Source organism: Poecilia reticulata, chromosome 23 (genome assembly GCF_904066995.2).
Source record: "Poecilia reticulata chromosome 23, P_reticulata-male-v2, whole genome shotgun sequence".
In the NCBI taxonomy this organism is placed as follows: domain Eukaryota; kingdom Metazoa; phylum Chordata; class Actinopteri; order Cyprinodontiformes; family Poeciliidae; genus Poecilia; species Poecilia reticulata.
In genome coordinates, this window is record NC_088852.1 from 13,982,842 (window position 1) to 14,008,120 (window position 25,279).

The 25,279-nt window shown below is 40.3% G+C and overlaps 3 protein-coding genes across 8 annotated transcripts in view; 1 reads left to right on the forward strand and 2 right to left on the reverse strand.

The window, feature by feature from the left end:
• Positions 1 to 621: 621 nt before the first annotated feature.
• Positions 622 to 14,750, reverse strand: abcd2 (ATP-binding cassette, sub-family D (ALD), member 2). The gene is made up of 10 exons (XM_008401179.3): positions 13,806 to 14,750; positions 13,079 to 13,259; positions 12,855 to 12,976; positions 8,322 to 8,484; positions 7,431 to 7,525; positions 6,338 to 6,483; positions 4,857 to 5,002; positions 4,348 to 4,432; positions 3,957 to 4,082; positions 622 to 3,174 (listed from the first exon to the last, which is right to left on the reverse strand). The coding sequence occupies exons 1-10, from the start codon at positions 14,748 to 14,750 to the stop codon at positions 2,913 to 2,915; spliced, it is 2,271 nt and encodes a 756-aa protein (XP_008399401.1). The 3' UTR covers positions 622 to 2,912.
• A 48-nt stretch (positions 14,751 to 14,798) lies between these two features.
• Positions 14,799 to 21,667, forward strand: redic1 (regulator of DNA class I crossover intermediates 1). Of its 5 annotated transcripts, none has more exons than XM_008401176.2 (15): positions 15,034 to 15,607; positions 15,692 to 15,731; positions 15,838 to 15,988; positions 16,631 to 16,760; positions 16,834 to 16,885; positions 16,983 to 17,076; positions 17,188 to 17,297; positions 17,445 to 17,572; positions 17,669 to 17,835; positions 17,910 to 17,982; positions 18,057 to 18,090; positions 18,296 to 18,323; positions 18,434 to 18,528; positions 19,624 to 20,245; positions 21,368 to 21,667. In XM_008401176.2, exons 1-15 carry the CDS (start codon positions 15,585 to 15,587, stop codon positions 21,532 to 21,534), a joined length of 1,914 nt encoding a protein of 637 aa, XP_008399398.1. In that variant the 5' UTR covers positions 15,034 to 15,584; the 3' UTR covers positions 21,535 to 21,667. The 5 variants fall into 5 exon arrangements, with proteins under 5 accessions (XP_081460281.1, XP_008399398.1, XP_081460280.1 ...); XM_081604154.1 differs by having other exon boundaries at positions 15,034 to 15,504; XM_081604155.1 differs by lacking the exons at positions 15,034 to 15,607; positions 15,692 to 15,731; positions 15,838 to 15,988 and adding an exon at positions 14,799 to 14,882.
• The window catches only part of slc2a13a (solute carrier family 2 member 13a), an 80,746-nt gene continuing 77,131 nt past the window's right edge, over positions 21,665 to 25,279 (reverse strand). For both annotated transcript variants that reach the window (XM_008401175.3, XM_081604153.1), the window contains exon 10: positions 21,665 to 24,812. In XM_008401175.3, coding sequence (XP_008399397.1) covers positions 24,586 to 24,812 — 227 coding nt within the window. In that variant the 3' untranslated portion in view covers positions 21,665 to 24,585. The remainder of the gene's footprint in view (positions 24,813 to 25,279) is intronic.

Sequence of the window (25,279 nt, forward strand, 5' to 3'; positions counted from 1 at the left end):
TCTGTTGAAGCTTTAAACTTTACCCGATATCATTTGCCCCTTATGTACGGTGCAAAAGCCAGTTTCTTCAGAAATGTATTTCTCTGAAGATACAGACAGTATGAGAATTTATTCAGTTAACAATGAAGTCTTTTAGTATTCAACTCAGTTGAGTCGGGTCAAAAATATAATGTTTTATAACATTTAATCTCAGTACCTTGAAAAAGATACTGACAGATAAAAATTAGGAGGGCAAATAAATAGTTCATAGCCGCGGTTTTTACTGCATTTTCAATGTGCAGCAGCCATGACTTTGAAACTCTATGCTGATTAGGGCCTTCTTGTTTTTTACTTGAATGTGGACAACTTTCTACGGTACGGAGCCGTCTGGAGACATAGAGAAAAAAAAAGAAACTTAATATAGAATGCCCACGATTTATTGTAGTCTAGTCGCTCTCACAAAATAAATAAGTCGTTCAGAGACATTAAGTCGTGAGCTCTGTAATTTTGAACCCACCAACAGCATTATCGCAATATAGCACTGTCTACTTTTAGCCAGCAGGGGGCATCAGAACATCTCGCTCGTTTTCCACCCGGAAATACGTGAAAGACTTACACAAAGAATCCAGCAATCGAGACCAGTTTAGTATCAAGCTTTAGGATTTTTATTGGGGAAAAAACTGGCGCAGAGAGCCATCGTTATCTAAAACATGTAAAATATTTCAAACAAAATCTGAACAGATCACGATCTAACAAATGGGCACAATCATATCAGGAAGAGGGCACGCCATCATTTTCTATCCCATCCTTTCAACGTGAAGATTCTCTCTTTGTCTCACTTAAAAACAAACTGTATAGACCAAGCACCACTTAAAGCTGGCCTCATGCTCAAATGTTACTAGGCAGACTCTGTGTCATTCAGCGGCTTGTGTGTCCTCTTGTCAACAAAGTCTGGGCTGGAAACAGAAAATCCAGTTCATTTACAAACAAAAGATGAGAAAAGAAAATCAATTTTACAAGGTGCTTCTTTCATACCAAATAAATTCTTTATGTCTATGTATTTCATAGCATTACATGACCATTATTCAAAAAAATACTAGTAGCTGTTTACATTTTCAGTAGCCATTTTTATTTTATTTTTTTCCTTTTTTGAGGGAAAAAAGTCCATCAAAAATCTGAGAAACACCCAGCCGATCTAAAGCTCTCTTTAAAGTAGCGATTGAAGGTTTTGAGGTTGCTCCGTCCTGACACATTATAGGAAACGTCATCACATTCGGGTCAAATGCTTTAAGTCTTAAAAACAGCAGAACGTCTGTTTACATTCTGCCCACGGCGGTGTTGATTGTCAGTTTTACTACTCTACCGCTATGGGCTCGGGCTGGTTGGAGATCCTGTAAAAGCCTCACAGTTTCACTGCGGCGCTGTTTTCACACAGAATTTACAAACGGTAAAAGATTTTTAAAAAAAACAAAAAACAAATTTTAAAAAATTAAAAAATGGAACCGTGTTTATTTAAAACCAAAAAGTGGTAGATCATTCCCACCACAGCAAAAAATAAAAAATAAATCTGCAATGAATTGGCGATTTTTTTTTAAAAGATTTTTTTAGGCAGCTGAATGTCTGAAAAAGCCAGGCAGCAACATGTGGGGGTGGGAAAATACTGTGTTGCTCAGTTGCAGTTTTGAAAACAATTGTTTGACGAATTTCATAAAATAAAGCAGTGGTTCTTTAAATGTTGTCATTACCTTAAACATCTACATAAAACAAGTTATTAACAGGTTGTGCTGAGGTAAAAAAAAAAAATGTTTTAGGATCACTTGAATATTCATATTCATAAGGCATAAGCTCCTGCTCCTGATTTGATTCATGCAGGACGTAGCGAGCGTGTACACAGGTTTGAACCCGATTAGGCCAAAGAAAAAAAAAAAAAAACCCTGAAGAGGAAGGATGGGGTTGAGTTTACGTCACAATTCGGTAGTTTCACAGTATCGCAACCTCCGATCCGATCAGTCGTCAAAATGAAACAGCGGAAAGTAAAAATCTAGAACATCTAAACAATCCTCAAGAACAGCCTTTCCTCCGTAGACGCCGCAGGATGTGCTATCAACAGCTATCGGGAACGATAAAGTGCATCAAAAAAAAAAAAAAAAGCACTTTGTATAATTGAGAATTGGGTTCAACCTGCTAAACGTTCGGACAGAACTAGGTTTTTAAGAGGAGAAGCGTACCTTCGCCGAAAGAAGGCCATAAAAAGTCCCCCAACGGTCAGTGGAGACATCATTTGAACTTCAGTTTTGCTTGAGACCGGACAAAAACTGTAAACTACAGGCGCTCTCCGGTCGATATATCTCAGCGGATGTATGCGTTTGTGTCGACAGCCGAACCACGACTGTTGTCGTAGCCACGAGCTTGACCAGCAGCAAAACGTCCGCGCGCGCTGAAGGACAACCAAGCATCTGCTCCGTCCCTGATCCTCTGCTCCCTTCGGCAGAAGGGAGACGATGCGAAATGCCAGAAAACGGTTTGAGAAACGGTATGAAAAATAGAAGCAGAACTCTCGTTACGGTGACATATTTTGCTGAGCTGGAGGTAAACAACAACAACAAAAACAACAGAACGACAGCCGTCTTTGCCGTCCCTCGCAATACTGCTGTGGGTAAAGAAAAAAACGAATAACTGATGCCTGTATATCAGCATGAACAATTACAATTCGTAGAGGAGGCCCTCTAAATGTAAAGTGCTAGATCACGAACCGAACAATCATTTTAGTTAATCTGGGGTCGTTGTTTCTGTTGCTTTTGCTTTAACAACTGCTAAAACCCAGCTTTTAAAAGTACGACTGAACATACAGTCGGTGTGTTGGAATAAAAGGGGGGTGAAGACAGCAGGGCTCAAGTCTTTAGAAGCTCCCATTTGGAGCAAAAAAAAAAAAGCTAACGGAAAGCTGCTAGATTTTGCTTTCCTTGGTCGCCGTGGCCTACACCTACACCCCCCTCCTCGGCTGTTTTGAGGACGGAGTCGTCTCCCAGGATCTTGCAGAGCTCGTTGAGGCGGTTTTGCATCTCGGGGATGCCGGCGAGCTGGGCCTCCAGCCGCTGCTTCTCCTCGGTGAGGGAGAGGCGGGTCGCCGAGTCCAGCTCCTCGAAACGCCAGCCGCCCTCCCCGTCGAACTGCAGCAGGTGGGTGTGGTACTTCCTGAAATGGAGAGCGATAGATCGGGCTGAATTGGCGTTAGAACAAGCGTCCAACACAAGCAGTTAAGGGAAAACTGAGAACTGGTCACTCACAATATGTTGGTTCCCAAATTGCGATTTTATCTAATGATCGAATTTAGCAATTAATCGAATCTTGGTTTATTAAGATTTAATGTTTGGACACACTTTTTTTTTTTCCCCCACCAATGCATTCCTTGGGTTTCCATAGTTCAGAGTGATGTCAGCACACCCAAAGCCCGCCATCTTGTTTCTACTTATATGGACAAAAATAAAGTTGTGGTAACACCAGAATGAAGTCGTGTGACAAAAAAGTCAAAATAATACAAAAAAATAGAAGTCTTAATATTACCAGAATAAGCAGTAACGTTGGGAGAATGATTGAAAAAAATAACATATGAATTATGCCAGCTTTTTTCTTATTAAAATGACTTTTCTCATAATTTTTAGACATTTTCCTAGTAAAACTGCATATTTATTCTGCTAATATTACAACTAGGCATGTCATGATAAATTTTACGGGACGTCAAATCGTCCCAATATTTATTGCTTTAAACGTTAATATTGTTGTTTTGAGACCGTTTTCAAGTAATATATCGATAATGGCATCATTTTGTAAAAAACACTTGACACTGAAAGACACTTTAAAAAAGTGGATTACAAAGCTTTGGCAACTAAACAATATTAATCGTCAGAATGGAAATTATTGAGCTCATTTTAATTTATCGTGCCCTTAGACGATTTCCAGAGAGCAACACGTCTCACCACAGGGACGGCCGGTGGGTGATGGAGAGCAGCGAGATGCCGGCGTCCTTGGCAGCCTGGAAAATCTTTCCCTCCACGTCGATGCTCACGGCGCTGGTGCACTCATCCAGCAGGGCGTATTTGGGCCTGGCATACCCGTACACAGAGTGGTAATTACATCACTTATTCAAATAGAATCTCTATATCTGTTCGAAGTCTTTCCAATGTCACTGTTTTTATCCTTTACAAACGAAGCACAGCATATGTAAAATCTGCTGTCGATGGGGAAAATCACACTGAAGAAATTGCAATTCTCTCAGCTAAAGTTGTGCCAAAAATCTTCATTCAATTTCTTCGTTGATGACAAAGAGATGGGTGAATTTAAACGCAAACGACAAGAAGTCAGTCTTACTTGTGGTAGAACATGCGAGCCATGCCCATCCTCTGCTTCTCGCCTCCAGACAGAACGTCCTTCCAGTCCAGCTCAGCATCCCAGCCTCAACAAAAAGCACATAGCATTGATGGAGGATATTCTTTTCTCAAAGAATGCTCCATACGTAACTGACCTTCCCTGCTCAAATTAAATGCTTAAACAAAATAAACAAAGAAAGTCACACACACACACAAAAAAAAAAAAAAAAATCTCCTAGAAAATGTTCTCGCTCATTTTTCTGGCGTTTAGCAAACAGAAATTATTTTTGGTAATTCTAACAAACCTAAAACAAGAAATGTTTAGTCTGGTTTAACTTCAGACGACGAGGGGAAACAAATTAATGTGTGTCACTTTCTATCTGGTTTCAGCTGTAAATAATGTTTTCCAAATTCAGGCATGTGATCAAACGTCATACTGCACTTTATTACGAAAACCGTTTCAGTTTGAACGTCGAGCACTTTCCAAACCTTGAAAAGCCATTTGCTTACCTCCCTCTCTGGTGACGATGTGATAGAGGTTGACGATGTCCAAGATGGCCTCCAGGTCCTTGTCGGTCAGCCCTCTGGCAGCCATGTCCTCCACAGAGTCTGGGTAGATCACCTGGTCTCGCAGAGATCCCATTGACATGTATGGCCTGGAGAAACGCATGAACTCGTTACACACAGAGCGTTTCTTTCTTATACCAACGACTCCAGTACAGCCTCATTGTACTAATAAGGGATATTGCGTACGTACGTCACTTTGGCTGCTTTTATTTCTATTGTACGTACGTAGTGTAAGGATTTCTGTTGCGGCTACCAGGTGGTCTCTTGTAGCGACTATAAAATATTCACTGCTCTGCAGGAGGGAGTCGGTACCTCTCACCAGCGTTGGGTATGATTACACTGGTGGTTTCTTGCTGGTTCAGTTAAAGGACGACAAGGCTCTTCGTTTTTTGTTGCGGCATTACGATCGGGCAGCTGCTCAGTTCCAGCTAGCTCAAAAACCAACGTAATTTGTAATTGTCTAAACGACGTCATTCTTACGACGAAACAGTTTTAACGCCTTTACACAAAAATTCTAAACAAAAAAAAATGAAGAAAATGATCTAAAAGCTGTTTCATAAAGCAGATAGCAGTTTTAAAACTAACCTTTAGAGTAAAGTTGGGGGATATTGCCAAAAAAAGAAATCACGATGTATATTTTTAAAAGCCTCGATAACGATATCACAGACAATACTCCACATTTTCAGCTTTTTAAAAAAAATTTATATGTAACTTCAAAATAGTTTTTTTTTTTACTTTCCTTTATAAACAGTCACCAGAATGAAAGTCAGATTCATATATAAATATATACAATATGTTCAGTGTGTCAAAGCAAAAATAAATCAGATCGATATAAATGTAAGGTGATTTTGGTCAACCAAAAAAAATTAGCTACCAAGTGTAAATAAAAACACTTGAATAAAACAAACTGTCATGGTTCAGTGGAACATTAGTATTACAAGATGTTAATGTTTATTTTTTTTAAGAACTCAAATATTATATGCAAAACTAAGAATCTTCTTTGCATATAAAAGGAAATCTTCCTTTTAAAAATGCTCAACACTCAACGCCAAAATACATGTCACATAAAAAAAACCCTACAAAAAGTAAAAGCTTGTGTTCACTTCCTAATGACCTTTGTTCAATTTCTTTTCTTCCATCTGTCTCAGATCTCTCCATTGAAGTAACTATCGTAATATACATTTTTCTTCACCGGTGTCAAAAAAATTCCAACAAATGAGCTTTTTCCAAAAATCTAAATCAGCTTTCACGCTCTTTCTGCAAATCGTAGTGAACGTTTCACTCTCTCCTAAGCTCTGGTTTCCCTGCCGCCAACACACAGAGGTCCTGTTACAATGTATTAGGTTACTGGGAAAGTTGGGCAGCTCCAGGCTTAAAGCTCTGCCCCTGCGGTGGAATGTGGTGGTTGTCGTCAGTGCGGTTACCTCTGAGGGATGTAGAACATGTGCTCGGGCGAAGGTTTGTGTAGGCGGCCGCCGTAGACGGGCCACAAGCCGCTGAGGATCCTGAACAGAGAGCTTTTCCCGCATCCGTTTGGGCCCGTGATCAACAGGTGCATGCTCTCTTCCACCTAAAGGGAAGGAGAGGGAGCGACAATTCATTAAACCGGTTGAAGTGCGGGGAGCCATCAGGATAATTACAGCGCATCATTAGAATACGAAGCTGAGTGCAGAGTTAGATGGCGTTATCCACCCAATGTTACCCTAAATGTCAGTGCAGCAGATGCTCTAAAAACCTCTGTAAGCTACACTTAGAGGAAAGTTGAAAGCGTGAGGTGAAAAATATGAAAGTGTCCACAGTAACAAAATGAATGAGGTGAACTGCAACCGACGTCTTGCGTTGCGTTAGGTGTTGCAACACTTGGGCGCAGCTGTTATCTACACTGTTCCTGAGCTAATTATCACACCCTGTACATTCTGAGGGGCAAAATACAGAGGGGCAAAAAAAAACAAAAAAAAAAACTCTGATATTCTTGATAATTTTGGTCTGACTCACACAAACACACGCTGGACCTGATGATCAGGAAGGGTGTGAATATTTCCAATGATGTCGCCCTATCTGATCTTTTCGCTGTTATCTCTGAAAGTACTTTGCCCATTAACTCGCTTAGCAAAGTAGCTTCTATGAAAAAAAACTCTTTCACAGACAACACAGCGGAAACTTTTAATCAAGCTTAGATTTACAGCTGTGCATCAGAAAAACGGATGGAAAACGTTGCACACAGCTGATTTCAAATTGTAAAAAAAAGCACAAATAACCGCCGCAAACTGGAGTTTGAAACCTTTAGGAATGATTTGTAATTTTAAGTATTTCAAGATATCTCATTACAAAAGCCAGCATCCAGAGGGGAGCAACACGTCGACGCCCCAAAGGAAATACCTCTTTACTAATGAGGCTGCAGGGAATTTCTAGGAAACACTAATAAACACCTTTCAGACCTCGGTCCTCAAGGAGCCGGTGTGGGGCTGTGGGATTCAAAAATAAGGAAAAATAAAAAAAAGAGTGCGTCTACATCACCTTTAGGTTCAGGCATGACACCACCACGTCCCCGTTCGGTGTGATGATCGGGACGTTCTCGCACACGATGCCTCTGTCCACGTCAATCACTTCACCTGCAAAGCAAAACGGTCGAGTTTAAAAACCGAATGACGTTTTACCTTCATGTCAAACCAAATCCGGAGATTTTAAAGCAGAAGTCCCGGCTCTTGAGTTTTAGGAAGCACCGATTTGGATTTCTCTTTAAGAAGCTGGAGAATAAGAAGATAGTTCTATTTTGTTTTTACTATTACTGTAAAATGTGTTTAGAATCCACGAACAGGCAGGAGTTGAAAGGTCAAAAAGGATAACGCATAGCAACATTGCTGTAAAATATTAATATTGACCCAGTTTTTTTTAATCAGACCAATACAATCTTAAAAATTGACTGAAATTGCATGATACTGATGTTGGTGTTGATATATTGTGAATTCTTAATTTACTTTTTTTTCTCTGGAGACAATTCACTTATCTGATCTCTAATGTCATTTTGATACGCATTAACTCAAAAAGGAAAATAAACATGTCGTGTTGGCATAAATATCAAATAACAAAACTTCAAAACAACTTTAAGAGGTTTATTTTATGTTTATAACCATTCCATCTCTTACTGTATAGCCACCATCTGACACAAGTTTAATCCTTCTAGTCAGTCTAGTTAAAATTTTTGATGTAGGACATTTGTGTCCATTTCTCTAGATCTGAAACGGGACCAGAATACACCGCAACACTCTGCACACACTGCAAAATCAATATTCGCGGTGGGTGTAGCTGTGTTTTATCCTGACAGAGCCTCACTTGCTTATACAGTCATATGACCCATTCAAAGTCCCCTCACAGGTGAAATTTGCACACACAGCAGGACTAACCCACCTTTTATCTCCAGCGGCCCATCTATATGCATCTCGGGTTTGCTTTTCAGCGTCGTCCCTGTGGTGGCGGACAGAGAGGAGCGCTTGTAGATCCCCCTCTGGACGTCTTCAAACACTACAAACATGTTGTGGACCCTCGCCGTGTAACCTGCCAGCTCTGTGACCTGTGGCAACCAAAACACAGGGGGCCAGGGGGAAGGTGGGACAATGGTCATCGAGGAAGGCGTCAGAAAACAAGGTCGACACAATCCGAGAGGGAAGCAGACAGTGTCATGGGGCATTATCTCTGCCAAGCAGTGTGCGTGTGTGACCAGTGGGTCTGAACTGGAGTAACCCCCAAGGGTGTTGGCAGACAGAAGATCTGCACAATCTAACTGCATTGTACAAGTATGGGCACAGAGTATGTAAAAAGTTGGAACTAGTAACCCATGACTTCCTGTTTACCTGAGGAACTATTATGATCAACTAAAGGGAACATTTGTCTTACACATTCTTCAAAATGAGATAAAACAAAGAAAAAATGATGAAACGCTGGGAGATATGTTGACTTTCATATAAGTAAGAACAACGGCGGGCAGCCCTCTGCTACTCTGGTAATAAAAGAGCTAATTTTCCATTTAGCGCTTTTGTTAACTTTGAAAACTTTTAGCCCACTTTGCTGTTTAGCTATTCTTACTTCACATAAGTGAGAACAGCACTGGGCAGATTTCTGCTAATCCGCTAATGCACTAATAACAGAGCTAACTTTTCATTTAGCGCTTTTGCTAACTTTGAAAATGTTAGCAAAAGAGAAAAAGAATAGCTAAACTTCGCTGTTTAGCTATTCTTACTTCACATAAAGAAGAACAGCAGTGGGTAGACTTCTGCTTTCTGCTAAAGCACTAATAGAGCCAATTTTTCATTTAACGCATTTACTGTTTGCTAAATGTTTAACACACCGCTTAGCTCACTTAGCTTCCTAAAATTCATATTTTCATACAAATTATAATGTGCTAATGTAATTGGTGTTTTGTAAGCTTTCAGTTGAATAAAGTTTGACATCTTTGTTGAAGTTTTGGTTATTGACTGTTAAGAATTATTCACGTAGCTGGACGTTTATATTCACGCTCTTATTTTGCAGTGGTGAAGATTGCTCACGCAGCAGTTTTGTTTCCTCTCCTCACGTTTTCTGTCTCTTTCCCCCCTCCCCCAGTAATTTTACTTCAAACAAACAACAAACAGGAACAAAAAATAAAATATCCAAGGGCATTATAGAACACGTAAATTACAATGACAAAATCGAATAGGTGCTCAAGGGTTGCAGTTTTTCACATACTGAAATTAGCGCTTTAGGATTAGCATTCACTAATTGGTGTGTTGGTGTAGTGCTTTATCACCAAGTGGTTATGATTTGCTTTAGGGTTAGCGAAACTAACTTTTTAGCTAGCCTACTACTGAGTAAGAAAAAAGATACAAAAAAATACCTTCTGATCTAGACTTTGCCATAATTTAAAGTCAGAACAATAATCCAAAATTACATCTAATTTCCAGATGCCTGAAATTGCCATATTGATCTATTCAAATGGATATATGTGATGAAAAGTACAAACTGATGTTCTGTGTGCCTGGGATGAACATGGGCTGAAATGCTGGTTAGAGAGTTAAGAAACAATCACTCCAAATTCAAATTGTCATTGATGGCTGATAGCAGGCAAATCTCAGAGTTCAGAATGAGAAAAAGGATCCAGATGTCTGTTCAGGCAACTGGAGTCTTTGCACCCTGCAGTAAAACAATACTGCCTGTTGACACAGCTTGACAATATTAAACATTGCAGAGAATTTCTAAGAATCCACAGACCGACGTGGGACAGCCCAGATAAAATTACCTCGTGTTCTTTCACCCAGTCACATCTCTCCGCACAGCCGACCGGCTGCCGAAGTTCAAGAGCAAAAGAATGTACAGTTGAAATTACCCGCAATATGGAATGTCATGTCAATATTAGGCTTTCGTCTATCTTACTGGATAACTCTACTTCCTTTTTAGAGAGAGAATTCCGTTGGTTTTCTGTCACTTTTAGATATACATCAAAATACCAGGAGTTTCTGCTTTTAAAATGTTCTTGAACTGAATCAAGCAGGTATTGAGCGTTACATATCTCCCAGGATGTGTATAAAAACTGAAAATAAAATACTGCAAATCTGTGGTGTTGTATGCCAACTTGAACCACAAAAATTACTGTATAATTACAGAATATGTAGACAAGGAAGAATGTTTCCAAATGTCATATGTTTATTTAAATCTTAAGAAATAGTCCATAGATGTAGCACTGAATCTGATAATCAAAAAGGAATGTTTGTGAGAGAATGTAGGGCAAGAATAAACTTAATTAAAACTGCAGCTCATTAATAAATAATACGCATTAGGAGAACATACATTCTTAAAAATTCCCTAAGCAAAACAAGTGAAATTTTGCAAAGAAAAAAAAAAGTTAATAACTTCACCGAAATGAAAAATGTCAGAAAGCAAATTAACAAGTGCCATCAAAACTAAGGGTTAGCATGCTAATAGTTAGCATTAGCATATTTATTTTTGCCAAATTTCCAATACTCAATAGGTTAATAAAAATTTTTTAACTTTTGATAGTTAAACAAGTGTCACTGTGAGCAGTAACTTTGATAAACAGAGGAAAGTTTGTCAAAATTAAGACAGAAATATTCACTTCTAGATGGCCAACTATTTTCTTGCAGAACCAACAAAAAACAAAACCTACCGTTTTGCACATTAGTGCAGAGAGTCTCTTCATCAGAATTTAACAGAAATGTTTTGAATAAAAAATCCCGGAGTCTCGTTTTGCTCAATAACATTAAATCAAAAGAAATATATCCCATTGCATTCTCTGAGAGAGAGCACTGAAGTAAATCCAGACAGAAAAGCAGAACGAGAGGGAAAGTAAGAGGGCCGAAAGATCAACAGATGGTGGATTATTCACAGCAAGGCTAAGCCTGAAAGAAGGAGCTCTGAATACACACACACACACGCGCACACACACACAGTTCACGGCTGACCAGTGAGAATGCCTGTCATTTTGATGCTTGTTACTTTAGTACTCCATGCTGATACACATGCAGGGGTGCAACACAGACGGACATAATCAAACCTCCGAAGAGCGGAGGAAAAAGGGGATCTGGAGCGTGACGATATGCAGATATTGTCGTGTCGGAAACAGTAATTCGTTCCGGTGACATTAGTTGCCATTTCTGCGACGGATTTCTTTTTATAGAAGAGGTAGAAAATAACAGCCGGAGCCATATTGTGCTTGATCTTTTGGGTCAGGCTTGCAGATATTTGATAAGGCTCCAATGGAACTGTAGGAATCAAAACAAATAAAGAACAGCCTGGCCAGGCTAACAAAACGAAGCTAAAATAACTGGAATACTTGGATTGTAATTTCTTGTGTAATTATGTAGGGGCTGCATCTTTTTTGCAAGGTGAATTAAGATGGTTTTATTGTGACGTGGTGCTCTATAAATTAACCAGACGGATCTGAATGAGATTATAAGGTAAAGTGAACACATCTGGACCACAGTATGCAGCAGCATGTATTCAGATTCAAATTAAAGCTGATGTAACCTCCTTTAATCACAAAAATCTTTTTTTTTTCCTTCAGACTAGCCAGCAGCAATTAGCAAACATCTGGTGGAACTGTGCGTCGGTTGAGCTCATTAAAGGAGCTCCTTCTCAGTGCGACGCTGGTAAAGGCGTTGTTAAAGGGTTAATAGAGAAGCCATGTTGTGATGACTTCCTGAAGGCCAAGTTTTAGAAAGAGCAGGAGTTTTTAAAGAGACAGAGACCTAATTTCAAGGTGTTAAATTACTAGTTTAAAAAAAAAAAAATCATATTTGATATGCACGAAATTTTCATAACTGTAGTTACTTGCATGTGCTGTAAAATTGCACTTTATGCCTGGAAAATACATGACACTGCCCTTTAAGACACATATTGAGAAGATTAAATTTAAGACATCTACAGAAACCGTTTGGATCATGTACTTTACATTCTCAGAATTATTTCATCTGTTAGCGTTTTCTATTATTCATTTACCGGCACAATTTGTTCACTGATGTGTTATAGAAAGAGAACCGCTGTCTTATTTCACTATATGTTATTTATGACCCAACGAAATGCCGATGAACTGGTTTACTTTTGTAAACACAGCTGTACTTATTTTAAGCCCACGCTTTGCTGATCACTCTCATTGGAGGAATGTGGCACAATGGGACGTATAAGAGAGATGACACAGATAAGGAAGCAGAAAACATGCCACCAACACGACTTTCAATTCCTCCTCTTCACCACAGGAACAAGCTACTCATCCTCTTTGTGACATATGCTGTCGTCAAAGCCGTGTAAACCTGCAGAGTGCACACTGATGCAAACACTAGACGGGGCTGCACTTTTAGTTTTCTTTCTGGAGTTGTTACACTCCCGGCTTCCGACAACTAAGTTGCGCGTGAATATCTTCTGACTCGCATCGCAACGTGTGATCGTCCAAACCTCTTTGTAGGAGGACATGATCCTCTCGATGGCGTCGGCTCCGGATGCCAGGAGGTTACGGGCGGTGGTGAACGCCTCCGTCCTCTCGCTCACCATCATCTGCGCCTGTCCGTCCGCCGTTTCTGCAAAACGGACGAGAACGGGTCGGGGAAGAGAGAGGGAGGATGAGACGCAGGTTCGAACACATCTGTTCGAGAGGGCAACGAGGGCAACGCGGTCCCCACCGTTGTCGGCGAAGCCCGTGGCCGTTATGATGGGCACGGCCACCATGACGAGGCCGGAGCCGCTCCACACGTACTTCATGAGGAACTGCTCGATCATGATGTACCAGAGGCGCTTGGACAGGATCAGGTTCATCTGGTCGGCCAGGGCCCGGTAGCACTTTTGCAGCTGACACATCTCCACCTGTAATAATAGACACAGAAGTTGGTCACTAGAGATGCATCGATCTGACAATAGTATCTGTGTTGGTCCCGATATTGAAAAATAATTCTAGATTAGATATTATTGGCTGTTCTACTCCTAATTCCACTGACTACACAAATTAAAGTTTTATTGTTTTTACATGTTTGACCAAGCTGTTGGTGTATTTAAGTGTGCAGAGTTGTCAAATAGACTTGCAATTCAGCACATTTAGGACTGTGTTCTAAAAAAAATGTATAAAAGTTTTGAGTCAATTCAGCGCTATTTCTCTGCATCGAATCGGTATCTGCGATACTAAATCGTACATATTGGTAGCGGAAGTAAAACAACAACAACAACAAAAGTAGATGGTGCATCCCTGTTGGTGACATGACAAAATCAGGAAAAAATGACAATATAAAATTAGTTGCCTATTTAAATTTAAGAAAAGCATGCAAAAAAATTGCTCTAGATAAAATCCACAGCCTAGAATAATCAGCTCAAGTATTAGCTTATGTGTCAGCAAAAAGCAAAAGCAGGCCACTTTACCTTGTGTCCTCTGTAAAACGCTATTTCCTCAGCGTTAGCAATAATCCTGGAGTGCACGTAGCGTAGGTAGCCCTTTCTGTGCGCTTCCTCCGCAACCAGCTTGCCAAACCTGGGGGAGCAAGCACGCAGGACCTTGGCCGTGGCAAAGACCACCAGCCCGGCCAGCAGGGTCGGCCCGCTGGCGTTGGCGCCCCTCGCCGTGGCGGTCTGAATCAGCGTGTAGGAGGTCAGCATCACGTCCAGGATCGGCTTGGTGAGGTTGGAATACAGATGGGCCACCGACTGGGAGAACATCATCACGTCCTCGGTGAGCGACTGGTCCGGGTTGGCGAGCCTCCCGTCCATGTTGCTGACTCTATAGTAGGTCTGATCGGTGAAATAGGTCCGGTAAGCATGGTTAACCAGCCGGGTGCGGAAGGCCAGAGCCAGCTTGCACTCTAGATACCGGATGGCGCTGTTGACGAACGTGGCCGGGATCGCGATGAGGAGCCATTTCATCAGCTGGATGATGAAGTGCCGGGGCTTTTTCTCCACGATCGTCTTCACTATCTTCCCGTCCAAGCTGGCCACGTAAATAGACAGAAATGTCCTGGATATCAGCGCCACCGAGTGCAAGCACAGCAAAGCTAGCTCTTTGGAAACGAGCCTGGGGAAGAGGATTTGACCAAGTTCCAGGATCTGCTTGAAAAACTCCGCATTGACTCCCGGGGATGCTTTCTTATCATCCACGACGTCTATCTGCGCCTTCCCGGAGCACGTCGAGCCGTTCTCTGCCTTCGACGCCCGGCGATCGCGGTTCGGCTTTTTGTTCCCGCAGAGCTGCTTCCAGATGATGGGGTACAGCGTTTTAACGCCGTAAGCTGCAGCCGCCAGGAACACGGCTCTCTTCGCCGCAGTCGTGCGGTCCCATTTCACTCTGGACGCCGCATCGAGGATGTTGGACATCTTTTCAAACGTTAGTCGCCTCTGCTGATCGTCCCTGCAACACCCATCCCCCGAAAACACCGAATCTCCGCACGGTCCGAATAGCGGAAAAGAGGGGGACTTGTGATGGCCGAGAAGATGCGAGGACAGTCCGTAAGAAGCACCGTTACATTCTGCTGCACTTCCACCTGCGACAAGAGGAACAATGTACACTAAAAATTCACTTCCGGGTAGTGTTACCAAAATTAAACTGAGTTTTAGCAACACCCAATGGACGTTTTAATTTGTACAGCTAACTAATTTCCTGTAAAACTGCAGTGGTTCGTGATACTTTGATGACGTTGTTTGGAATAGCTTTTCTGATTGGTCGCGCCCCCTGTAGAAGACTTAAAGCGCTAATGTAATTGGTAAGCTGCGGGAGGAAGTAAATTTACAGTTCTTGCTGCCTTTTTGGTTTTGTACTTTGGTGTTGAAAAATTAAGTCGTTTTGTACTCGAGTTAGAATGTGGAATAACATTACATCTCAAGAAAATAATAAAATATATATTTATTGAGGTAACCTTAAACATTATGTGCAAGTTTAATTCAATGTATTATGTAGAAAAATGTCAACAATTTAAACCTAAATACTGGCTAATGGTGCCAAAACGAATAAAAAGTTAAAATAAGTCCCTATTTTTAAACCACAGGCGGTAGAAGAAGATTCCTGTGCAGCGCGTGCAATACTGCCTCCACTTTCTCAGATTTAGGTGCCGTTAGCAAGCTTACTAGCAAAGTAAGTTTCAGTTTCAGATTAATACTAAATATTAATACTTAGTTATAATATTGAAAACTACTTACTTACAACCAATAAAAATGAATTGGGTTGGAGGCTCCAGGTAAGAGTCGAGAGGGAAAAAAAAAATCCCCTCGTAGAATAACGTTGAGCTAACGAAACAACGGTTGTTCTGCTAACATTTTAGGAACCGGTTAGTGATGAAGAATGACACAAAAAAGCAAAGGGTGAGTCTGCTACTTTAAATTTCTGTGGGTTTACGTAGTTGCGGCTAATGTCGACGAGCCCATGGCCCGTGTAAAGTTTTGTCGTCTTTTATTTTGTTTGTCAAAGGAGTTTTTTGCAAAGAGAAAACTGCAGCAAAAACTAAAGACGCTGGGCGCGACTCCACCCGTCTCCTCAGCTGGGGACAAATGCTCCGGGAGCAAGGACCTTTTGACCTTGTTTGTTGTCAACCAGATAGCTTCCAAAAAAACAAATCAAGGTAAAGAGCCAGGTTATCACTGTCAAAATACAGTCAATGTTAAAAAAATGCAACACATTAAATATTTGGTTCTTTATCAAGAAATGCACATATCTTAAATTATTTTAAGATATCCATGGAAAGCAAAGTAATTTAATTGCAAGAGCAATTATATAACTGTTTTGCTACTTAAATTATCAATAGAAAATGTGTACTATAACTGAAGAAAAAGTTTTGACACCCTAGCCAAGCTAGTGTTTGCCTCTTTAGCTAAAACACAGGTGATCAAACTCCTGGAGGGCCACTGCCCTGCAACCTTTAGATGTGCCTCAGCTGCACCACACCTGAATAGAATAATTAGGTCATTAGCAGGCCTCTACACAAGAAGGAGGTAATTAAGCCATTTCATTCCAGTGTTTTGTACCTGTGGCACATCTAAAAACTGCAGGACAGCGGCATTTGAGGACTGGAGTTTGACACCCCTGATAAACAACATCGGTCAAATGAATTATAGGTCACTGTTGTTACAGGGCCCAGTATGACCAAGTCCACTGTAGGTATTTTGTGAATTCGAAAGGTCTAAAATTTTACGCAACTGTATTTCTATATTCTTTAGAACTGGAAACATTTCTAAATGAAATAAATGTGTGTTTGTTTTTTAAGAACCTCCAAAAGTTGCAGTCTTTGGCAGGTCTAAAGCATCCAAGCCTTGGAGAAACAAGCCCTTGGTGCTCCCAATGAGCCCGTGCTCTCCATCAAACCTCAGCCTTGCTGATAGCCCAACTCAGCTCAGGTGAAATCCACACCAAATAGCTAAATACAGAACAAACCATTCTACTTATTGCATCTTTTTCAATGGTGTCTAGTGTTCAAGAAATCAGAAAACTAAAGAATTCACAAAGGATCGCGTATGGACGGGTTAGTCATTCCTTTTTGTACATCTGATAAATTCTGTAATGTTTTTTTAAACAAATGTAAGTGATGAGACTCAATCAATTCACCTTCATTCTGTAAGTTATCACCAGTACCGGAGTCAGGGTTCTCGGACAACAGCGCATCTGACTACCTTCCGCACACTTCCCCTTCCACATCGTTCGCTTCAGGCCGAGGTTTGACAAAATGAAACAGCCGTAAAACACGATTAAACAATATTCCCAGTGCATTTTCACACAAGAAAGCACTTGATTGGTGTAATAACTAATTAAGGCTGGTGCCTCCAGGATTATTCCCACTGCAGACGAATGAGCAGAAACAAAGCCTGACTCTGTTGCAGCCTCTTCCCCACTATTCTCCACCACCTTGGGACACATCAGCGCTGCAGCAAGCTGGGGTAGTTATGAAAATTACACATATACAGATTTCTTTCTTGTTAAGGAAACTGAAAATGATCATTTCAACAGGCTTTGTATGTGTTTGTTGTATTACCAGTAACTCTTAAAATAGAGAAGAAGAAAAAAAACTTCTTTTTTTTTTTTAGTTTCAGCCCTTCTCCCAGCCCAGAGGTATGACCAATCCCATCTCCTGGTCTGTCAGATCCAGCCCACCCTCTTTCCAGCTTAAGACCCCCACGTCATCCCACGTCCTATTTGGAAGTCCTAAACCAGAGTCAGGAAAGAAATACAATTCGGAGATGTTCATTTTTGATATGGAGTTATACTCTTCTCTTAACCCCGCATCCCTTGACTTCATGTTTGATTACAGTAAAACCGAAGCAGGAGGTCATGGAGGACATTCTGGTCCCTTTTGTCTGGACCAACTGGAGACCAACCAGCCCACGCTGGACTTTCCAATAAGCCAATCAGAGCCTATCCATCTGTTTGAAGAGAACGTCTTCACAATGTTTAATGATAATATGCACGGAACAGAAAGTGAATACTCCTAAAAACCTCAACGTGAACATCGTAACTGCTTTACTTTAGTATTTTTTTATGTTTGATTTCAGGTGCGCTCTTTGGGAATGGATGCTCAAGGGTATATCTCAGGAAGGAATCGTCAGCGAGGCTTTCATCCCCTCAGTAAGTGTTAGTTCAAATGATACAAGCTCTGTTTTTGATAACTTTTAATGTGTGATCTTCCTTTTTGATGATAGAACTGTACCCAGTCCTCAGGCTGTTGGAATGGAGGTAAGACCTCGAAGTTTAATCATTTGTTGCCACCTAGTGTTGGAATCTGTAGCTGCAATTCTATTGTTTAACGAGCAGAAGATTTAAAAAAGTGATATTTTGATGTAGTTGAATCATGTCTTCTTCAAAAAACAATTCCTGTTATTTTACTCAGATGGGAGCATATGTAAAGGTTACAGTATCAAATATTCTGTTTCTTTCTCAGCTCTCCAACGGCACTCACAGAAATTCCAGTAAGTTTGTTAAACGTCTCCAAGTAAGCAGCTCAGTCAGTGTGTGTATGCTGAGAAGTAGAAAAAAAAAGTCCCCCTAAACTGAATAGCTGTCTGTTTAAAACCCACAGCATGTCTTGGAGAGAATGCTGGGCTTTTGAAAAGCTTTGAATATTTGCCAAGTTGCTCATGCAGAGCAGGTTACCTCAGTTCAGACTCCGATGATGTAAGTTCATTTGCATTTGTAAAACCTTGCCATTTTCCTGAATTGCTATCTGTATAGAAGCACATCAATTTGTTCCCAAAGCAACAAATAAAATAAACCAAAATGTGCTTAAATTGAGTCAGGCAGGATGGGTAGGAAGACAGATGACCATTTTTAAATATATATCCAAAGTTGGACTTAAGTCCTTGTCGTCATCTAGCTGTAGTTTATTATAGTTTGTTTTCACTACTCAACTTAAAGCTACTAGCAAATAAAACCATCCAAACCCACTTTATAGTTTGTCACATTTTAAACACAACACCACAGTTGGTATTTGTATCTATTTTAATAAGGCCACGTCCAGTTGATGAAATCTAAGATACCGGGTAGATTAACTATTTGAGGAAATAAAAAATGTAAACAATTCATATAAAGTGCTAGTTTTTGGCAGTAACCAATTAAATTGTATTCCATAGTGGAAAGGTTTGATAAACAAAATGTATAAAAAAATTGCCATGACCATTTCAGCTTTGACATACCATATATAACACACAAAAGTGCCATTGCAAACTTATTTTGGGCAAGTGCTATTCAAATGACAGTAATGATGTGACTTAATGTCATGGTTTGCTCTGCAGACACTCTGTCAGTACTGATTCAAATTCACTCCTTATTCAAAAATACTTAAACAATGTCTCCGCACATCCTTAAAAAGTCTTAATTTCCTGTATCTAAAGTTAAGGACTTAGAATGTATTACATGTATTTTATAAAAGTAAGTAGGTACTAAATATGTTAATAGCAGGTCTTAAATTTGGTCTTGGCAAGACTGTTTAATCTTGGATCTTGGATTGCAAATCTATCGCCAATTGGCTGGACGAATTTTGTACATTTCTGTGAAGAAATAGATCTTAAATTCTATTCATAATCATCTTAAAAGGATCTTAAAAAGTCTTAAATCTGAGTTGGTCAAACCTGTTTAAGGGACTCTACTGAACATCTGACATCCTTTCTTTTTAGTGAAAGAAAGGATGAACAAAGTCATAGTTAAAAGCTTTTATTTTGTAATGCATCATAAACAGCCTAATATTATCTCTGACCTTTATTTCCTCTGTAGGATGAATCTTGCTGTGAGTCATGTGGCCACGAGTCTGGTTTTTATTTGGATGAAGCCTGCTCTGACAATCTGAAATCAGCCTCACAGAGAATTACAGTCCTTTCCCAAACGAGGCCTCTCACCCCGTTAACGAGATCCAATGTGAATGTTGGAGACAGCCAGAACACGATGCCGAATGAAGCCAGCACAGATAATAAAGCCTCTGGATGCCAGCAGTCAGTGAGCTCCGTGACTCCACCGTCAACTCATAACTCCAAAGTGTGTAGATGTAAGAAAGCTGAGAGTCGAGACGCAGCGACTCAGACTGTGTGCTCCGGCACAGCTGGCACGTGTGATGTTTCGACTCAGTGCAGCTTCGATGCAAACGGCGAGACCAAAGCAAAAGCTTTGTGTCGACCGGCTGTTGACGCATCGCGACAGTTTCCAGTGAATGAGAGGGAGACTGACATGGAGACACAGGCACTCAGAGCACCATCACAAGGCTCAGCGAGTGAAGGAGCAACTCCTTGGAGCAGGAAGGAATCGAGGACGGGTTCAGGAGGCAGGATTTTCAACATTGTTCCTTCAGAGAGAATCCAACAGGGACCCATCAACCCCATGCTTGGTGTTTGGAGGCCAAAAGGTATGACTTACAACAAGGGCGTCAAACTAATTTTCATTTTGGGCCACATCAAGACCTTGAATGTCCTCAAAGGGCAGAATCTAGTGATAAGACCCTTTGACGAACTGTTAAGGTTATTACCTCATCAAAAACATACCTGGAGTGCTTGTTTGAGAAATCCTTTAATCTCCCGTGGCAACCATTCAGTTGTCCAAAACACCCTGGGTGGAACTAGCGTCGGCTTCAAGGCGTAGGTCCTCCTTAGAGCTGCATTTTCTGAGGTTCCTCCTCACACCTCCTTCACTCAGCTCCTTCAGACTAGCCAGCAGCAATTAGCAAACACCTGGTGGAACTGTGCAACTACTGAGCTCATTGTAGAAGCTCCTTCTCAGTGAAACATTGGGAAAAAGTTCCTAAAGGATTAATAGAGGAGCCATGTTGTGATGACTTCTTGAAGGTGGAGTTTCAGAAAGAGCAGGAGTTTTTAGAGAGACGGAGTCCCAATTTCAAGGTGTTAAATTACAAAGTCAATTTTCTTCTAAGTCATATTTGATATATATAAAAATTTTATAACAACTGGATGTAGTTGCTATAAAATGGCACTATAGTTGGTATAAAATATGCCTGGAAAACACACAATATGGCCCCTTTAAAATATCAACAAATGGCTGCCTCTGTATTCAAAAAGTATCTCTTAAAGTGAAATAATATTGAACATCTTTTCACATTGATGTAATTTGGCACTGTACAGACGTAAACTACTTTGGTTTGACTGATGAGATATTATTTCAGCTCATAACTGTTATTTGGTGTTTCCCTCGAGTCTAGAACAGGGATGTTCATCTTTTACAATCAAAAGAGCCATTTTAAGTATAAGTAAAACACATTCAGAGCCACAAATAATACAGGACATTTTGAAGAAGAAAAAAAAAAAAGTATAATTATAATTTTGGATAAATTGTTGCTGTTTGAGAAATGTGATACTATCCGCTACGTTTGCTCACACCCTGTGCATCTCCCGGGGACTAAGCCCCCATTTATCCTTTAAACCCAGTGACACCCCTGGTTTCAGCCGAGAACGTTTAATATGGAAGTTGTGCCAGTTAACCATAAAACCACGCTGCTCTTGTGATTCTCACACAGGAGAGGAAAATGGAGACGAGAGCGAGCAGAAAGGGCCAGACAGGGAGAACCTGGTGAAGGAGGAATCAGACGAAGGAAGAGAAGAGGTCAGGGGTCACACACTGTCGGAGGACGTGGAGATGCTTCGAGAAATAGCCGACGTTTTGCTTCTGCTTAGGCAGAAGTGAACAAAGGATGGTGGACACATAAGGAACAGTAATATATTTATTATACCTCTGTGTATAATGTTTTCTACTGTTTAGTTACAATCGTCTGTTGGTTATGTTGTTGTGTAATGAAACAAAAAGCCTTTAAGCATTACTTTAGACTCTTGAGTTTATTTCTTTCTTCATATACATTAGATTTCATGTAGATATTCATCTTTATATAATATAAACTCTAGCAAAACATTTACATCTTGAACAATTGTCAAATATACTATACAGAGATTTTTTTTTTAAACTTGTGTTTTAATTAAGATAGAAACATATAAGTAGTTCACATAAAATAAAAATAATAATAAAAAAATGGAAACATTTTACCATAAGTACACGTCACATGGCCTGTCTGCCGCAGAGGGGCGTTAACACAACTAACTGGATGTGGAGAGCGAAACATCACAGAATCTTTGACGAGATGTGCATCAGATGAGAGGTACACGATCACTTTGAATATTGTCAACACGTCTTCTGTAGTACGATATGTACAAAATTACTTTTGCGTAGTTTTAAGACAGCTTCACCAGATGAAAAATGAAAAGAATTGCATTTTCCTTACGTATGCAGCTGGATTAACTTTGAAAACCGGGCGCAGGTTTGTTTTCGTCAATGAGAAACACGCAGCACATTTCACAACGAATGAATCGGGAGTTCTGTATGTTCTTGGCCTGTTACTACAACTCACACACACACTCAGCATAATCAGTGGTGGTATTTTTAAAAAGCATACAAATATCTTTAAAGCTGACATTTATATTAACTATAATCTCTATGCCTTGGAAAAGTATTCATACCCCTTGATCGTTTTTTTCCCTCATTTTCTCAGATTACAACAAACTTAAATGTATTTTATTGGGATGTTAAGGAAGATTAATGCAAAGCAGTGCATAGTTGGGAAATAAATGAATGCAGGTATGACTTTTTAATCAATAAACTAAAAACTTTGGTGTCCAAGGTATTTCACCGCATTTACTCTTATTCCCCTAAATGAAATAATGTAGCCATGATGGGCATTTATCAGTAAAGAAGCCAAGAGACCTAATGTAACTCTGGAGGAGCTGCAGAGGTAAACTACTCAGGCTGGCGAATCTAAAAGAAAGAAAGAAGAAAGGAATAGTTGATCTTTTTGTCCTTCTTACAAGATGCTGAAGCTAACACTGAACCTACCTACTAAACATTGTGGTGGCAGCATCATTCTGTTGTTTTCTCAAAGGAAAATAGATGGATGCACATAGGAAATACTGAAAAAGAAAATGTCTTTGGGGCTACAAAAGTTCACTTTTAAAAATGAATAAAAACCTCGACATATAACCAGAGCTGCAGTGAAATGTTTTGCAATGGCCTATTTAAAGTCCAGACCTAAATTTGGTTGGAAACAAATGCATTTAAATACATAAAATCCCAATAAAAAAACATAACAAAAACTTGTGGTTGTGATGTGAGAAAATGTGGGAGAGTTGAAGGGTCATGAACGCTTGTGCAAGGCACTTTATAACCTTTCAGCAATATTTAGCCTGTGCAAGTTTTTTACAATAAAATGAGAGGTGGCACCTTTCTGCTCACATCAAACTCAGCATGACGCAAACTGTGAGGTTCAATGAGTCTAAACTGGCTGCAGGAAAGAGCGTCTGTTTTTATGCCGACAGCTGAATGAATGTCCTTAAATCACAGTTTTCGTCATACTTGGACATTTGCAGATTTCTCCACATGAGGGCGCTACTCTCCTGCTTTGTAATATTGGTTTTCCTCATAAATAGGTTGACAATACCACTTGCTTTTATACAAGTCTCCCAGTTCTAAATGCATGCTGGTGTCACTTTGACAATAAATGCAAAATGTATCTTAATAATTGATGTAGCTTGGGAGTTCATGGTTTATTTAAACTGAGATACATTTTTATGGATAAAGACATAAATTATCCTGGATCCATGTTTATTTGGGCACTGTAGCAGCATATTTACTTTATTTATGTTATTGTTACAGCTTTGTTCTTTTTTACTTCAGCGGTTTTTGCTACACAGGGACCTTGGTGAAGTCACGCAGCAACTACACATTTGTTGTTACAAAACATCGCTAAATTACATTAAAGCCAGACTGAAACCAAAGGCTCCTCTAGTTTGTACATAAGGCTATGAAGGAAGACAAAAACAACAAAACATTAGAACTTGAAGAAGCTATTTAGACATGCGGGAAATGCAACAAAAATGGGCATTAGGCACATTACACAGGCACTAATGAAAGTTTTACTTGACTCCTTCATCAGAATGTCATACATTTACAATGTGTCCTGTAAGCAGTTCCTCTGAGCAGCAGTTTATGAGGGGATTTATTGGCACATCTTCTGGCAGTAGGGTTAGACACTTGACATTGTGCTAAAAAGCTGCATTTTCTTATAGATGAGAAACTTAAAAACCTAAAATCCAAACAACCGTGAAAGCCACAGAATGAAAACTTCAGCAACTGAATGTATAATCCTTCCAGTGCTCCCAACTGGGGCTTTTGTTAGTCAAGCACTAACAGTACAAGTTTGCTCAGGTGTAACATTGTGCATGTCTGTTGATTGTTTTTCATTAGAAGGTCAAGACCATCCACAAACCTGGAGGGTGAAGGAAGGGGGGGGGGGATCTCATCTAGGGGAGCTAACATTACCGCGCGATGCTACAAGCCGAAACACTAACCTGAAACGTATCTCATACTGAAAGGCGTAACGGCACTACGGAGATACAACAAGTCACGACAACAGCTCTCAGGTCAGCTAAGGCGATGTGGATGCACAAACCTGGTATCCAAACGACACGTGTACCGCACCTTTTTTTTTTTTTTTTTTTTTTTTTTAAACAGGAACAAAGCTGTACCGGAATATTCTGCATTCGGTTTGTGGGGAAACAGTCTCGCTTCCTGATCAAGGTCTGTCTGGCTCCACGGATCACAAAATGAGTGTTAATGAATATTACAGACCAGATCGCTTTTGTGTGTTACGGAGATCGCTGAAAGACCCGGAGCGGGGTCAACGACACGCTCCTAGTCCACGTCCGACGCATCGTTGTCCGACAGATGGTAATTGGAGCCTTTGACGCGGATGTACTCGACCTGCCGCCCCTCGTCTGAGTCAGAGGCACCGCATGAGCAGAGCTGGTTTTCAAACAACGCCTCGATCTCCTCCAGGCGCCGCGCTTTGGTTTCTGGCAGGCAGCCATAGATGAAGAAGAAACCCAGCAGGGCCATGCTGGAGTACAGGAAAAAAGCTCCTGGGGTAAACAAAAAGCCGGTGGTAAGAAAGTCAACGCTTCAACATTTCAGACTTTTCTTTAAAGTGTTTGTTCTATAAACGTACTTGTTCTCATTCACCATCTGGAAAGCAGTCCTACATTGTCTGTATTTTAAGCATTTTCCAGTAGACGTTTTTGTGCTTCTATTAATCTGGGACAAACTTCCAGAAAACTAAAAAGCTGCAGAAACAATGAGTTCCTTTAAATCAAGGCTAAAACCCACCTGTTTCAGAGTTGCCTTTGAATAATAATCATTGGAAAATCGATCAGTATATTTGATGTATATTTGCTTGATACTTCTGAAGATGGCATTTGACAAAATGTTGGTTAGTGTATTATATTTTCATGGGGTAAAGCACTGTATCATTTGTGGTCATTTTTTTTGTAATCCTTTAAAAATTGCTAATTTTGTCATTTTTAATCTGAAAAAGTAGGAAATTCCGACA